General features: G+C 41.6%; 1 protein-coding gene across 2 annotated transcripts; it reads left to right on the forward strand.

Annotated features, from left to right (window-relative positions):
- The first annotated feature begins 33 nt into the window (after positions 1–33).
- On the forward strand, positions 34–14399 carry LOC110990858 (uncharacterized). Of its 2 annotated transcripts, XM_087131029.1 has the most exons (11): positions 34–157; positions 820–1055; positions 3251–3434; positions 3656–3749; positions 4446–4706; positions 4855–5014; positions 5210–5399; positions 5582–5681; positions 6240–6500; positions 6796–7539; positions 7961–14399. In XM_087131029.1, the coding sequence occupies exons 2-11, from the start codon at positions 820–822 to the stop codon at positions 12367–12369; spliced, it is 6639 nt and encodes a 2212-aa protein (XP_086987155.1). In that variant the 5' UTR covers positions 34–157; the 3' UTR covers positions 12370–14399. The 2 variants fall into 2 exon arrangements, with proteins under 2 accessions (XP_086987155.1, XP_022111636.2); XM_022255944.2 differs by lacking the exon at positions 34–157 and having other exon boundaries at positions 682–1055.
- The last annotated feature ends 1104 nt before the right edge of the window (positions 14400–15503 follow it).

Here is a 15503-nt window from a genome sequence, read left to right on the forward strand (position 1 = left end):
TTAGCGCGCATATCCGCATCGAAACCGAGGCTCTCTGTGTTGAACTTCCTCGCACGCGCCCGCGGAGTCCACACAGTTCATGGAGTTTCCGGTTCGTAAGTGTGACGCAACTTCAGTTTAAACCACGCCCACTGCACAAGATACACGACCATCGCAGGTACGTTTGTTCGCGGTCAATTGTCGTTATTTTTCTTTGGATTTTACGTGTCGAGTCATCCTGAAAGACTGTTCCACAAAAAAATTTCCAGCCTGAAAAGTAATTTAACATACCTTTATGTATTTTGTGTCTTGGCTCCTTACTTTCAATCGTCTGATCTGACACATACGGCCTCGTTTTCAAACGCGGAAGTGCACAGATCGACGCTAAAAGCCGTCGTATTGGCAAATATTAGCAAATTAGTCCTACGTGCGGTTTTTTTTTTTTATGGCTTCTGGTTAAATAATGACCCCAGAGGTCAAAATGAAGTGTTTACTGCGTGTCACCAGAGGCATACATCAAGCAATACAATTCAGTGAATGTTCAAAGTCTACCTTCGTTTAACCATGGTTTAACGCAGTCTAGTCTCAATCCGTTAATAATTAAATCATGTTTTCAGTATCGTGTCTGGTGTCCTATTTCGTAATGCACATTCTTAACGTCAAATGTGTTCTCGGATATGCGTTAAAATGTATAACATGCTTACTTCCGGATGCGCAAGGGCGTGTGCAGCTAAATTCAATACAATAGGCCTTTTTATGCCACCACATGAAAGACTCCAAATTTCATTTCCTTTTCCTCATGTCTTCCTGTCTTCACCGGCAACCTGATTACTATTAAAGATGCCTGTGAAGACCATTCAGCAGTTGGATGAAGACAACAAGGCAACGGCCGTTGTGTACGACCACTCCAAAGCTAAACTTGTCATTAGCAAAAACAAAGTGAGGAGATGCAGAAGGGAGACATTCCTGTCAGTGCTTCCCTACTGGAGGCCTTCCTCTCACAGTCAGAATGTTGAGAGCAAATTGACATCGTCACCAACTCCTCGGAAGCCTAAACCTCGACCTGCAACGCAAAGGTGAGAGATTTGTGGTGGGGATGTACATGTATACATCCTATACATGTACTTTCTTTATTATCTAACACAATAGGTGGGCCCTACACTAACCTGTGCATAAAATCTTTTCCCGAGAGGTGACATTTGTGAAGAAAATGTTGGCCAATGGCCAACCGGGGCTTGGAGGATTAAAATTCGTCCATTTTTCTCTACAAAAATGGGCAAGGTTTTGATGTGAACACCCCTGTTGCACACACCGCATGCGAGTCATCAGGAGAAGAAAAATATTCCCGGTAATTGCAGACTGATGCCAATGCTGACAATGTTGATATTTTGCTAGCCTTAATTTGATCCCTTTTCCATAATTGAAGAGTTATTGCTGTGTGATTGCATTTGGAAAAAAAAGGAACCAAGATAGCAAAAGTGTGGCTTCAGAGTTTAAAGTGAAAGCTTCAAAATGGCATCACAGCAACAGCATCCAGACAGCATGCATCGCATAAAAAAATTTAAATATAAATATAAAAGGAAGTGCACTTTTTATTACACTTCACACAAAAGGGATGTAAAACAGTTTTCATAATTATATAAAAGAGTGTATGAGGTTAGTTTTAAAGAGTGACTGCTTGGATTCGTAAAGTGGGCGTTGAAACCTTATAAAGCGACTTTGCCACAATTATTTCTATCATCAGCATTGCGTTTGAGTAAGAGTGTGTGTGTTCTCGCGCGTTTTTTTTTATAGGGGTAACAGATGTAAAAATTTATCTTTGAATTCTGGTTTGTATGGTTTGATTTGTGTATTTTGTGTCGTTCTGTTCTTTTCTCTCCTATTTTGGCTTGGCTTGACTTGCACGTCAAACGTGTTTATTAAAGGGTACAAAAGGGTGAAATATTACTTGAACTTCAGGAAAAGTTTACCCATACGAAGAAATGAATGAGCATATCGTGGCTAATTACCTACACAAAGAAAGGATTTTGCCTATGGAGGCTATTCGAACCAAATGCACCCGCTATGTCATGTGACCTTCCATGGGTATTAAATATTAACAAACACGGCGTCCACCGAGAGCAAAGCGTTTCTTAAGTATCTTTTTGCCAAAAAAGCCGACGGTAGGTACCGTATTCAGACTACTGATTTACTCGGTACTATCACCGTAACTTGGCTGTATTGTTTGTTAGCAACACTCAAAATACGCATTGCTGTGGGGCTGATACCCAATATAGGTGCTTTAGCTGGGGCGATTGGTCTATTGGTTATCTGGTAGCCAATAATATTATAGCTGCGGTATTATTAAGTAGCTAGACCAGCTGGTGTGGTGTCGGTAAAAAACCCTGCGTGGAGGGATTGGCCTCTCCTGTAGAGGCCACTGGAGCTAATTAAGGTGTAAAAAACTTTTTTTGTCCAAATGCCAAAAACTATTTATCATATCCTACCCCTGTTCATGCTGAAAAACCTGGTTTAGTCACTTTACAGCCAGGGCCTCCCCTATAGCCAGAAATTTTTTTTTAAAAATCCAGCCAGCCTCCAGCCAACTCCCATAAGACTGTGTGTTAAGTGGCCCCATGTGTACAATATAATGGATTATTTACAAAAACAGTGCCCGGGACAGGCAGGAATGTTTGTTATCAGTGACAGCTGTCTGGAACTTGTCAGAGGCCTGTTTTTGGGTTGGGGGTGTTGTGGTGGTGGTGGTGTGGCTTGGCTGGTGCGTGGCGAGGCCCCCCCCCCCCAATCGGGAGGGTCCCCCACCGTACTGTGATGCACTTTTTGCGGTTATTACGAGCTATAGAGGCTAGGGGGCAACCACTGAAGTATTTAAATGTCATTAGGAAGGACTGAGGGCTCTGAAACCCGAGAAATGATACGGCCTCTCCAAACGAGCAGATCCAGCAATCGTGTGAAAATCGAAAAATAACGCGTTGCAAAGTTTTAATTTAAATCGACTAATGGTGATTGTTTTCAGTCAATGAAAGTTTATTTTGTACTAACATATACGCCTTGCAGTTGCTTCCGGCAAGGCACACATGTAGGTAAAGTTCCAGTTGCTTGTAATTGTTTGGAAAATCAGAAATGATTCACCCCCCTTCTGACGACTATGTAAAATAGCAAAGGGAGTTTGCCTATTGAGATGAACTCTTTCAGATCAATGTTATGCAGGCTGCTATAAGCTAAAACAACCTGCTCAGGTGCAAAGTCTCGCCGCTCGTTTTTATTACAGTGTCGTCAGCATTGCGAAACCAAAGTTGCATGTCTGTATCCGGACTCACCTGCCACATGGAAAGGCGACGCTAGATTTTGAACTGGATTCAGAGACATCCATCTCAGCCTTGAAAGAGATGATACACTCAAGGATCGGTGTCCAGCCTCAACGTCAACAGCTGTGCATCAGAGGAAACTTCCAGGTAATGCGCGTTCAAACTGAAACTAATCAGTAGAAAAATGAAGAATTCATCCAAACCAAGTCATAGTAAAACTGTCTCAACAATTGGTTGGGGGGACGAACGTGAGTACTAGCGAAAGATTGGTCCTACTGTATACGTTTTCATCCACTTAAGATTCAAGTTTTGCAAACCAGACAGTGAATTATTTATCAAACATCGTTTTGGACTGGTTGCTTTGTCAGCTCTGTGATTTGCTAACACTTCATGAAAATGGTATCGAAAAGGACGAAGTCATCTCATTATCGACTAATGATGCCACCCAAGATGGGCCAACAGGTAAATGCTGATGCTAATTTTATGCTAGATTCGGGTGGGAAATATGAAGACGTCTTACTGTGGGATCATTTTAGTCATTCTCATCTGAAATTGGGGATCGATGGCATGATTAGGTTTGCAATTTATCCTCGATGAAGCGGTATTGCTTTATTACCACTGATCGGAGAGGTTTTTTACAAGCAAGAGGAGACCTCTCTAAGTTTGCCTAGTCATTTGCTGAACTAGTAACACTAAACATCACATTTTAAGAGTTTTAGACAATTCCAATTGGGCAAGTTCTTCAATGAAACAAACAACTGATTAGCTTCGGGCTTATTGAACATGATGTTGCGGAGAATATCAAACGTCTTACTCAAAAATCTGGCGGGGTGAGCGGATCGATTCGTGTGATTTTCAAAAACAGTATTCTGCATGATGCTTCAACCGTGGGAAAGTTTGCTCCAAAGGTACAAAACCGTAAGTTAGACACTGTACTGCCGAACTCAGTATTTGTAAATGTGGACGGTCTTCAGTACGGTTTGTCATTAGAGTACGTCCTACGGATGGGCGTAATGATCGGGGATGAGGTGTATTATATACCAATGAAACAAATAACTGATTGTAGAACAGAGCCAGTTAGAGGGTTAGTCTTGAAATGTTTGGTAGAGAATACTGTTGGAAACTATGATATTGTTTTAAAGCATCATTTTATTACAGGGAAACCAGAAATTAATAAAGAGTACCTTGAAAACTTGTCCTCGAAGTTGGGATCATCATGGAAGGACGTGGCAAAATACCTGGGATACGAAGACTGCGAAATTGCACAAATCCAATCTACCAACGAAGGCACATCTAAAATGAGCAGCCAGATGCTACTTACTTGGTGGGAAAAGAGGACAGATCGAGACCAAGCAGCTCAGAAGTTGGCAGTAGCCCTGGATGGCATCGGGCGCACCGATTTGGTCAAAAATCCACCAAGTAAGCAAGAGCGTACTGATTGAGTTTAACTTGCTCGGGTCAATATAATGGTTGAATTCATAGGAGTATATACTGGTCACGAAAACGGTATCCAGCAATGGAATTGATGAAAGCGCCCATTGGTTATTCCCATTGCTCCCTGTTCCAGATACTTGCAGATCCACAGATGATATTGAAAGACCGCAATCAGAGAAACATGACAAGCCAATAGCAGACAAGCAGAGAGATCAAAAAGGTGCGCCAGTACCTGAGGAGCAGAAGTCGAGTAAGGAGCCAGCTCTTGACAAGGACAAACCTCAACCGTTGTGGTAAAATAAAACTGACCAAATAGTATTAGCGTTATGCGTCACTTGACTTAACTTTTGATAACACTTTTGAATGCTAAAACCTCGAGTCACATTTTTAATTTGTTAAAATTTCTTGAATGCAAAGATTTAAACAGAGATTGCTTCCATGTGCAATTATACGAAATGGCAAGAAAGAGGAACACTTTATTTTGGCAGTTTCGGATTCGTGAAACGGCATCTCCAGGTCTTGGTCAGGAACCCTTTCCTTCGTGGACCGAAGACACTCTGCTTCCACCTGGACCCAGAGACATCTGTCTCATCTCTGAAAGGGTTGATACACAGCAAAATCGGTGTCGAGCCCCGATGTCAGCATCTCTTCATCAAGAGAAATTTTCGTAGCTTTAAGGTAGGAAACTCGATAAATTTAAATCTTTTAAAACGTTAGAGTCATGGAACCATTATTATACTTACTCTCTTTTCAGCTTGTTTAGTTTTACTTCTAATGATATCTGCGTATGTGGTGTGAACTTCTAAACCACTGTCACTTTCTATATAGAAACTTCCTTTTCTGTTGCACCATTTTGTCAGCTCATAGACTTGCTTACACTCAACGACTGCGGAATTCAGCAGGACGAGAATATATTACTCCGTCTGAAAACTGATGGCCTTCTGGGTGGTGGACGAAAAGGTATTGAGAACATGAACAGATTATATGAAAAATCTGGAAAAATGTTTTAAATAAGTTACTATTGAGTGATTGTAGCAGTGTTTGCGGAGCAAAAGTTACAAGAAATTTGTATAAATACTAGCGATGGGAGATGCTGTTTTACAAGGTAGCTGCATGGGTTCTTAACTTCCTTGTCCACGAACCGTCGACTGAAGCATAAAAACTAAGAACTAAATGTTGGATATGAGCACACAGAATACGCAAAAGTTCCTGATGCTGAAAAAATTACCAAATGTCTTAACCCTCAAAGAGCCAGGTTTTTTGCCTTGTCACAGCCGGGGGGGGGGAGAATCTGCCCCCTCTCAGATCTCGGCCATACGATGATGTATTTCAATGAAATTTTGTTACAAGATGTGTCACTCCCCCTCCCTCCCCCGCCCCCTCCCCTCGCCCCTCTCTCTCCCTCTCTCTTTTTTTTTTCACCGTAACTTTAACTTTCACTGTCAACTAAAAAACACAGTTTTTCCTATATATAATACAGTGATACTGACATAATGGGTTCACTTTTGATTTTGGCAGATGAAGCCCAGGTTAATGATCAATTTCTTCGAGATGTGTCCCTCAAGGTTCATCATTCCTGGGACAAACTCGCGGAATGCCTGGGATATGAAAAAGTAGGAATCCAGCAAATCCAAGCGATCTCCGAAGACGACAAAGAACGCAGTAAACAGATGTTACTTTCGTGGTGGAGAAAACAGACAAATCATGAGGAAGGTCTTAAAAGGCTCCGAGAAGCCTTGGAAAGCGTCGGGTTAACTGAACTTGCCTCATCGGTACCAAGTGAGCCAAATATGAATTTAACTTTAAAAATTCATATATAAGAGAACTTCTACATTTAGCATAGACAACATCATGCATAATCTAATACCATCCATTGGTTTGGCATTAGGTGTATCTTAGATGCAGATGATGATAAATGACGATAAATGTAAACGGACCATTTCAAATGGTTCCAATTTCAACCTATATAAAACATCAGTAATCTTGAGTTGACACTGGCTTACAATCGAAAGGGACTGCACTGTTTATTAAAGTGCCTCGCAAAAATGTACAGGTATAACTTTTCTCTATTCAGATGCATTCCAAGAGGAGGTTTCACAGGAAGGGTCAACAAAATCAAATGAGGATGAGAGACTGAAACAAGAGCAGGTTGGTATTCCGGACAGAACTCAACCGAAGCGACAGGAACACGCAGGGACACAAGAGGGTATTACGCAAAAAGGGGCGTCCTCAGTAGAACAAAGACTGGAACAAGAGCAAGGTGGCGATGGAGATGAGACTCCGCCGCAGAAGCAGCAAATGGCACAGGAAATACGTCACAGCTCGCAAAAGGTAATCACATCTTCAAAAGCGCAGGAATTTGGGCAGGCGCAGTCTGGACTTTCAATGGCACATCACTCAATTGATAAACAGCGAGCACCATCGCCGGTCGAAAACGACCATATGGCGTTGAAAAGGGTGATGGCTTCACCTGAGGAACGCGTAGTTAAAGAGGCCAGACAACAGACAACAGGAAAAACGCTGTCAGACGATGTACGAAGAAGTCAGGTAGAGTCGCTGCGAACGGAAACAATCACAGAAGTATCACAGGACTGGCAGATAATGCAAGCTCCCAGCTCATTTCCGGAATTTGCTCCTTCCGTGCCTCAACTCGGAGCATCTTCTGCCTTGTCTGCTCTACATGACCATATATATCGTCATCCGGTGTCCGTGGGTGCTATCGATGTCTCCGGCGAAAATAATACTACCTTCTTCGGACCGATTTATCAACCGACCATGAATATCGTTCAAAATGTGATGGCGACTGGGAGTACTTCGGGTAAATAATTACACATCTTAAAATTTCCAATACAGGAATCAAACAAGTTGTCTGACAATTGCTTTTTTTTTTTAGAAAATAATAAGTCCACGAATGCCATCGAGAAATGCCATACAAAAATAGGTTTACTGAGAATTATTATACTGTACTATAGCAAGGATTGTCGAAGGGAATGTGACCATTGAGTACTTCACTGTACATGTACTTGTATTTGGGGGATTAATGCATGTATATGAAACACTTTGAGGTTGTGTGAAGAACGGCTAAATGGATTGAAAGGATGACATTAAAGAAAAGACTCCATTCTGCATAACCATCAAGAAATCATTCAAATAGACGTATTTCTAAGGGAAAATGTTACTACCCCACTTTTGCATAATCAGTGTCGCTGCTTAACACACCATGGTGATATTTTTAACAGGTGAGACGAACAGTGCTGCAAACAGAGCGAAAGAAGCTGCCAGTCAGTGCAGAAAAGAATTGGAAGAGAGGTACACGACCACCGGTAGCTATGTGCAGCTACTCCCATGGGTCGATGATGACATGAAACACATCAAAGATATGTACACAAAGTTACAGTTCAAACTGAATAAGGAGGGTGGCATTAAAGGAGATGTTGAAACATATCACGATATTTTCCTCATAACAACAAAAGAGGGGCGAGTGATTAAACGCGCCATTTTGTGCGGTTCAGCCGGTCTAGGGAAGTCCACTATTATTGACAATATTGCACATGATTGGGCTGTTGGTAATGTTGAAGTACTAAGACAGTTTGCACTGGTATTTGTTTTGAAAATGTCTGCGCTGAATCAGACGTCTGATCTTGTGGACTCTGTGTTTGATCAGCTTTTGGCCAAAGACTCGGTCGTCAACAGGTCTGATTTGAAAGACTTCATTCACAGTCACAAAACGTCTTCGGGTGTGCTTGTTCTCCTTGATGGCTTTGATGAGTTTCAGACAACAAATCTGGACCCAACTACATTCGGTTCTGTTCTAGAAATGCTTAACCGAAAAGTTGGCCGAGATTGGTTTGTAATTGTAACAACACGCCCCTCTCACTTGAGTACTTTGAGAAGCAAATCAATCGTTGAAAAACCTTTTACCCATGTGGATGTTCTGGGATTTGATTGGGAAAATGTTTGGCAGTATGTAAAGCTTTTTTTTCTAGAGAAGTTTGACGATGATGATGCTCTTCTTGATAGGATGGAGACTGCTGAAAGTCTTCTTTGTAAGATTCAATCCTCAAATGTTCTTTCTGATTTGGCAAAGAGGCCAATGCTGTTACTGCTGATGTGTTTATTGTGGAGGGACGAGGCACAACTACCAGATACCCTATCAAAACTGTACAGGAAGGCAATGACATATATATTTCGAAGAAAGACGCCGCATATTTCAGACAATGCCATATCAGAATTAATAATTGCGATCGGCAAACCTGCTGTAGAAGGGCTTATTTCTCCTAAACAAAGACTTTCTTTCCATGAAAGAGAGTTTGAAAAGAGTGTGTTACACAAGGCTGTACAAGTGGGTATTCTCACCAGCCAGAGGGTCATTAAGTGGTCTGACACTCACAATAGTGTGCAGTTTATCCATAAGACATTTCAAGAGTGCTGTGCAGCTAGATACTGTCAAAGTCTAATTGGAAGGGAAGACGTGGAACTTCAGAGGATTCTTGATGAAATTGACAACCCTCAAGCTTTTGAGTACATGTTGCGTTTTTGCTGCGGCGACAGTGAGCAATGTGCACGGTATATTCTGAACGCGCTTTGTAAGAATCCATATACCACAGAAGTGTGCCAACTGGGCCTAAATTGCTGCTTCGAGAGTCAGTCAAGGTTACTGGCAGTTGAACATGCCGAGTTGTTCGTTACCAAACAAGTAGAGTACACCATGTACGAAAACACTGACACACTGAACTCTTTCTTGTGGTTTTTGGAACAGGTTTCCAAACCCGTCAACCAAAGTGATCGCCTAGCGTGCGTCCGCACGTTAACGATTAGAGACTATAATCTGACAGAGGTTTGTGAAGTCTTAGCTTCCTGTTTGACAGGAATGACTCACCTGGAATCACTCTCTCTCGACTCATGTCACATAAATGCTCAAAATTTCACACGGCTTGCAAGATCTCTGGTTGGGATGGCAGACGTAACCAATCTTGACTTTTCAGGCAACGAGGAATTGGGTGGAAGTGCAAAAACGTGGGCTCATTATTTGAAATCCCTTGAAAGCATCGAGAAACTCAATTTGAGTGAATGCAACCTGCAAGCCCGAGATATGAAATACATTGCAACAGCAGTTAGAGAAATGGTTAACTTGACTCGCCTTGACCTTTCAAACAACGAAAGTTTGAGTGGTTGCGCAAAAACTTGGGTGGGTAGTTTGAAGAGTATGATTTACTTAAAGAAACTAAAAATGAACAGATGTCGCATAACACCTCACGATGTCAGACATGTTGTTGAAGCAATCAGTGGAATGAGCAATACAAAGAATTTTCATTTTGATTGTACTGAGGTGGACATCAATATTTTGTTGATGAAGAGTGGGTGCGCGATCATCGAAAAGTTGTCCATAGCACAAAAACACCTACAAGTGACTGATATTAAACAACTTGGTGAACTGAGTTTGGTGCAAAGTTTGAAAGAGCTCAGTCTGAAAGGAATTCAGTCCCTAGGAGGCTTTGCAGAAACATGGGCTCCTCAATTGCTACTTGTAAAGCTGATAACCCTTGATCGGTTACATCTCGAAGACTGCTCTCTACAAGTGACAGATATTCAACATCTTGCTGATGAACTGGGCCAAATGCCAGGCTTGAAAGAGCTCAGTCTGAAAGGAAACCGGTCCTTGGGAGGTTCTGCAGAAAGTTGGGCTCCTCAACTGCAGCGCCTAAAAAATCTTGAAAAACTGAAGTTGACTTCGACGGCATTAAAAGGACAGGATATGCCTCACCTTACGTCGTCGGTGGCAAAGATGGAAAATGTAACCAATCTTGACCTATCACAAAATGAGGAGTTGGGTGGCTGTGTGGACACATGGGCCGGTAGTTTAAAGAGCATGACTCACCTGAAGAGTCTGGATATGCAAAATTGCCTTCAAGGAATAAATGATGTCGTGCATGTAACCGAAGCGATTAGTTGCATGAGTAACTTGCTGGCTTGTCATGTCAGTCAGGACTATCGGTTGATTGTACTGCATGTTTGGCCATTGGAAAGTTACACGTGCGTGGCTATTCATGCAAGGTTCTTGTCTGACATAACTGTTAAAGATATGTTACTGTCATTGAGCAATCGGAATGATATAGTCAATTTGATTATTAGCATTGACTTTTTTTTTGGTCGCGATGGTTCATGGAGGCTACCCTTAGAACAGCTGGTGCACCTTGCGGAATTGAAAATCTTTACTTGTTCCCTCAAAGGCACAGATGTTGAGATCCTAGCTGCAGCAGTGGGAAAGATGCCAACTTTGGAAAAACTCAGTTTGAATGCAGAAAGCGGTCTGGGGGGATCTGCAAACATTTGGGCTTCAAGTCTGACACAAATGGAACATGTGAAGTGCTTGAGTTTGGTCAATTGTGATCTTGAAGACACAGACATTGAACCCCTTGCTAAAGCGCTCAGTCAAATACCAAAGCTGACTGAGCTCAGTCTGGAAGGAAATCAGTCGTTAGGGGGCTCTGCAGAAACATGGGTTCCTCACTTGGAATGCTTGAAAAACCTGAGGAAACTCAATTTGACTTCAACTGCAATTAACGCACAAGACATGCCTCACATTACGTCGTCGGTGGGAGAGATGCCAGCCGTGACCGATCTTGACATTTCAGGGAACCAAGACCTGAAAGATCATATAGACACCTGGGCTGCGAGTTTAACGAGCATGATTCACCTCAAGAAACTAATTGTGAATTATTTTAGCATGGGAAGTCATGACGGCAAGTATCTGGTTGAAGCAATTAGTTCCATGAATAATCTAGTGGATTGTGATTTTAGTGGCGGAGGCAGCAAGCTGTATGTTTGTTCCGTGGGTAATTGCATACGCATGAGCATTAGGACGTGGTCATTAACCGGCAACGACGGAAGAGATGTTTTACACTCACTGAACAAACGGAGAGACTTGGTCAGTTTGGTTCTCAGTGATGTTCGTTTTAAGAATGTTTCCGCAGCCTGGACCCCATCCTTAAAGGAATTAACGCATCTCGAGGAGTTAGTTCTCAATGACTGCTTTCTGGACAGCACCGACATAGAACCCCTTGCCTCAGCAGTGGGTCAAATGCCAAATATGAAAAGGCTCAGTCTGAAAGGAAACCGATCACTGGGAGGCCGTGCGAAAACATGGGCTCCCAGCTTAAAACAGATGGCAGGAGTAGTTAGCCTGAATTTGAGTCGTTGTGGATTGCGATTCACGGATGTTGCACATCTAGCTACAGGACTGAGTCAAATACCAACTCTGGAAGAGCTCTGTCTAAAAGGAAATCGGTATATAGGAGGTTCTGGTAAAGCATGGGCTCCTAGTCTTAAAGAAATGGCACAACTTGTTCGCCTGAATTTGGGCAGGTGTGGACTACGATTCAAGGACTTCGAGCAACTTGCTGCAGTAGTGACTGAAATGCAAACTTTGCAAGAGCTCAACCTTACCGAGAATCGATTTTTAAGTCACTGTGTAAACGACTTGGCTCCTTGTTTAAAGCAAATGGAACATGTTCACTTGCTGAAACTGGGAGGCTGCTCACTGACAGAAACAGATCTGGAACATATTGCCGAAGTGTGGGGAAAAGAAGTTGATCTTGAGGCCGATGACCAGTCGAATGACGAGTCTGATGACGAGACGTGGTCTTAAGACTCTCGTTCAGGAAGATTCCCAAGTCATAGATCTTTCCTGTAGATTTCTGCGTCGTCCAGGATTCACAGCCCTTTACTGTATTCTTTGATAAGCTGGATCGGTTCATGATACTTAGAGTCAAGAGCGCACGAGACGAGACCAAATAAGTTTCCAACTACCACGCCACGTGAAGGAACCTACGACACGCAGGAAAACCAAGACAGAACGAAATTACCTTAAGCACCAAGGGAGATAATGTCTGCTTATAGTACATCTTACACGAACGGGGGTATCGCGATCCTGCTATATCCATATCAATTTGTTCAAATGTTGGGGAGGCAGTGCTTGTTTCTATGGAAATTCTGTGGAAAACCTTTTTTTTTTTTAGCTTTTAGGTCAGTCGATAAACATGACAATATCAACGACCAAATATAATTCTTTGTTTAACATCAGTATTTACTTTTAATTATAAATCAGATGACTCGTGAGTCGGATAGTGCAAATCAATGTTCTGTTCGATGAAACGTGAAACATGAAACCAAAACATCGAATTTGCGCCAATGCGTGTGTATCTTTTATATTTACACAAGGTCAAGTTTACAATCTGTCATTATAATTAACACATTCATGTTTATATATCCTGGATTGTATATTGTTTTATGTATATTGTAATGTAAGTTTTGACGACATACAGAGATCTACTAGATTTGATACAAGCTTACGATTTGAAGGTGTTCGTATCCTGACGAAAATCAACAATATTTATCCTGAACAGTGGTTGGTACTGACAACTGACCCTATTTCTACGTATCTTTTCTTGAGAGAAAGGGGTTCTCGGCTAAGATCATCCCATTGCAACTTGATGAAATGTAATTTGTTGACGGTACTGTTTGGAATTGAATTTCATGCCGTTATATCTAACCCCTAAAAAAGCCAGGGGGGGGTAACACCCCCACCCCCCATTTTTCCCGACACCATTGTAATGCATTTTTCAGGAGTTGAGCCTGGAAGAGATTTTAGAATAAATTCTGCTTTTCACAAAATTGGTGTCAAATGATAAAAGTTATTTGAAAAAAATTTTTTTAAAAAGAAAAATACCGTTCTCGCGCAGCGCCCATTGTGCCGAGGCAGGTCAGCCCAAAACGTATACTTTTCAATGCGGTGCTCAATGCTTGCAAGCTGGCACGCATGTAGTCTTGACATTCAAATGACCTAACAACAGTACTACATTTTTGACTGAGTTCAAACTTCACATTAATAAGGCGTGTCTTTACATGCATGCCAAGTTTCCTAAAGATCGAGTATGACACACCCATTTTCTTGTTGGTTGAGTCCACCCCTGGCTGTGAAATAGGCCAAAATTTTCCGGATCTTTGAGGGTTGATATTTTACGGTTTTTGATCGTATACAGTGAGTGACTAGTTTCTCATACTGATCTCATTTTTATTTAAATATGATTTCAAATGAGCTTTAAGCGCCTCCAAGAGTTTGCAACGTGTTGACCAATCACAAGGTGCGAAATCTGTCGACCTTTTCCAAACACGGATTGGGTCATCGACAAATTTCGCACATTGTGATTGGTCAACGCGTTGCAAACTGTTGGAGGTGCACTATTGTGAAACTCCGTATTGCCTGACCATTATCCACTGCAATTGTTTATGAAGAAAAAAATTCTTGAAGGTTAAATCGAAAGATTTAAGCCAATTCTTATTTGTGTGCATATTGAGTTGAGGCACACAGTTTACAAGTTCATATCGATGTCAGTTGGAAAAGTTTTAAAGACGCCACAGAAATATCTACGTCAAAAACTCTGATCTCTGTAAGGATGAGAAGCCATGAACAACATTAAAGTGCTTTCAAAAGTCGAAAAAATGTTATACATGTACTTTTGATTTGATTGGTAGACGTAGGCCTATGCATAATACCTATTGACTTTATTTGCCAAAAAACCATTCTGCAAGAAAATCACAAGTTGATGCAACGTGAACTATAAGAAACGATTTGCATATATTATATATGTTCATTAATTTATTACAAATAAATTTGTTCCCATGACAGAAAAACATTCTTTTTGTCGTACAATGATCGTATTCTCCGTTGTGAATTTCCGAGGGAGTCGTTTGCCGCCGATGAACGATAGTGCAAACGCGAAAAATGACGAAGTATTGTGGTCCCGAATAGAACCCCTGTGTAAACCATCAGGTGTATTGATTTGGCCAGAACCTGCCAAGTACTCGAGAGCGGTAAGACTGATGTCAAACCTTACACTTCTGGCTCATTGTCATGTCAAAATTCTACTGACGAAATTCGTGGGAGTAGATGGGCAGTGGCGTAAATTGTACAGGAGATTAGGGGGTAGGAAATTTGTTGGCTAGAAAATTGAAAAGCCAGGAGGTTGACACCATATGATTCTACAGAGGGGGCAATGTTCATAATACAAATTATGTGTATTACTGTACATTCCTGCAGAATATTTTACATCAGAACGGCATATTTGCTGCATCTTTATTCTCCTCCCTTTTTATTGGGCGGAGGGTAATGACTCAAGAGCCCACCTCCCCTGGTCAAAAAAATTGTGGGGGGGGATATGTATTCCCAGGTTACGCCCATGTACATGGGTCATACAAACCTTGTTCATGGTTGAAATTGACAAACTAGTTCATTGGCAGTTCCCATGAAACGCTTCCTTAATTATTCCAACTTATCCACAGACATACTAGTCTCGCTCATCCTCAAAGGACTTGATATATAAACAACCTAATTAGTTTACAGGCCGAATGTAAGAATCTGAACATTTGGGGGGGGGGATTTTCTAAGTTTAATTGCTCATTCTTCTAGTTGGCTTTGAAGAATTGCAGAATGCTGGTTACATTAATGCAAATGATTTTACATGTATTGTCACACCAGTGGTAAAGAAATCAGAGTAATCAGACTGATGTATCTCAACTCTTCCAGAAACTGGGAGTTTAATGGCAGTGCAAAAGTGTCGGCTCCTCAGTTGACAAACCTTGAGAAACTCAGTTTGATTAATGTGACATAAAGACACGTAATATAGCGCTCACTGCACGCATTAAACTCCACAAAAGCCAAGAATGCCAAGCAAAGTACTTTCATTGTTGAGTGGGATAAGTTTGAGGATTTAAATTTTGGGC

Source organism: Acanthaster planci, linkage group LG21 (genome assembly GCF_054643075.1).
Source record: "Acanthaster planci isolate LZ-2023a linkage group LG21, COTS_SCS, whole genome shotgun sequence".
Classification (NCBI taxonomy): Eukaryota; Metazoa; Echinodermata; class Asteroidea; order Valvatida; family Acanthasteridae; genus Acanthaster; species Acanthaster planci.

What these genes read in the sequence shown, in the direction of transcription:
- LOC110990858 (XM_087131029.1), top strand. Translation starts at nt 820, where the DNA reads ATGCCTGTGAAGACCATTCAGCAGTTGGATGAAGACAACAAGGCAACG. An exon ending in CCTCGACCTGCAACGCAAAG is followed by an intron (nt 1,056 to 3,250) that starts GTGAGAGATTTG and finishes TTTTTATTACAG; the next exon opens with TGTCGTCAGCATTGCGAAAC. An exon ending in GAAATTTTCGTAGCTTTAAG is followed by an intron (nt 5,400 to 5,581) that starts GTAGGAAACTCG and finishes CCATTTTGTCAG; the next exon opens with CTCATAGACTTGCTTACACT.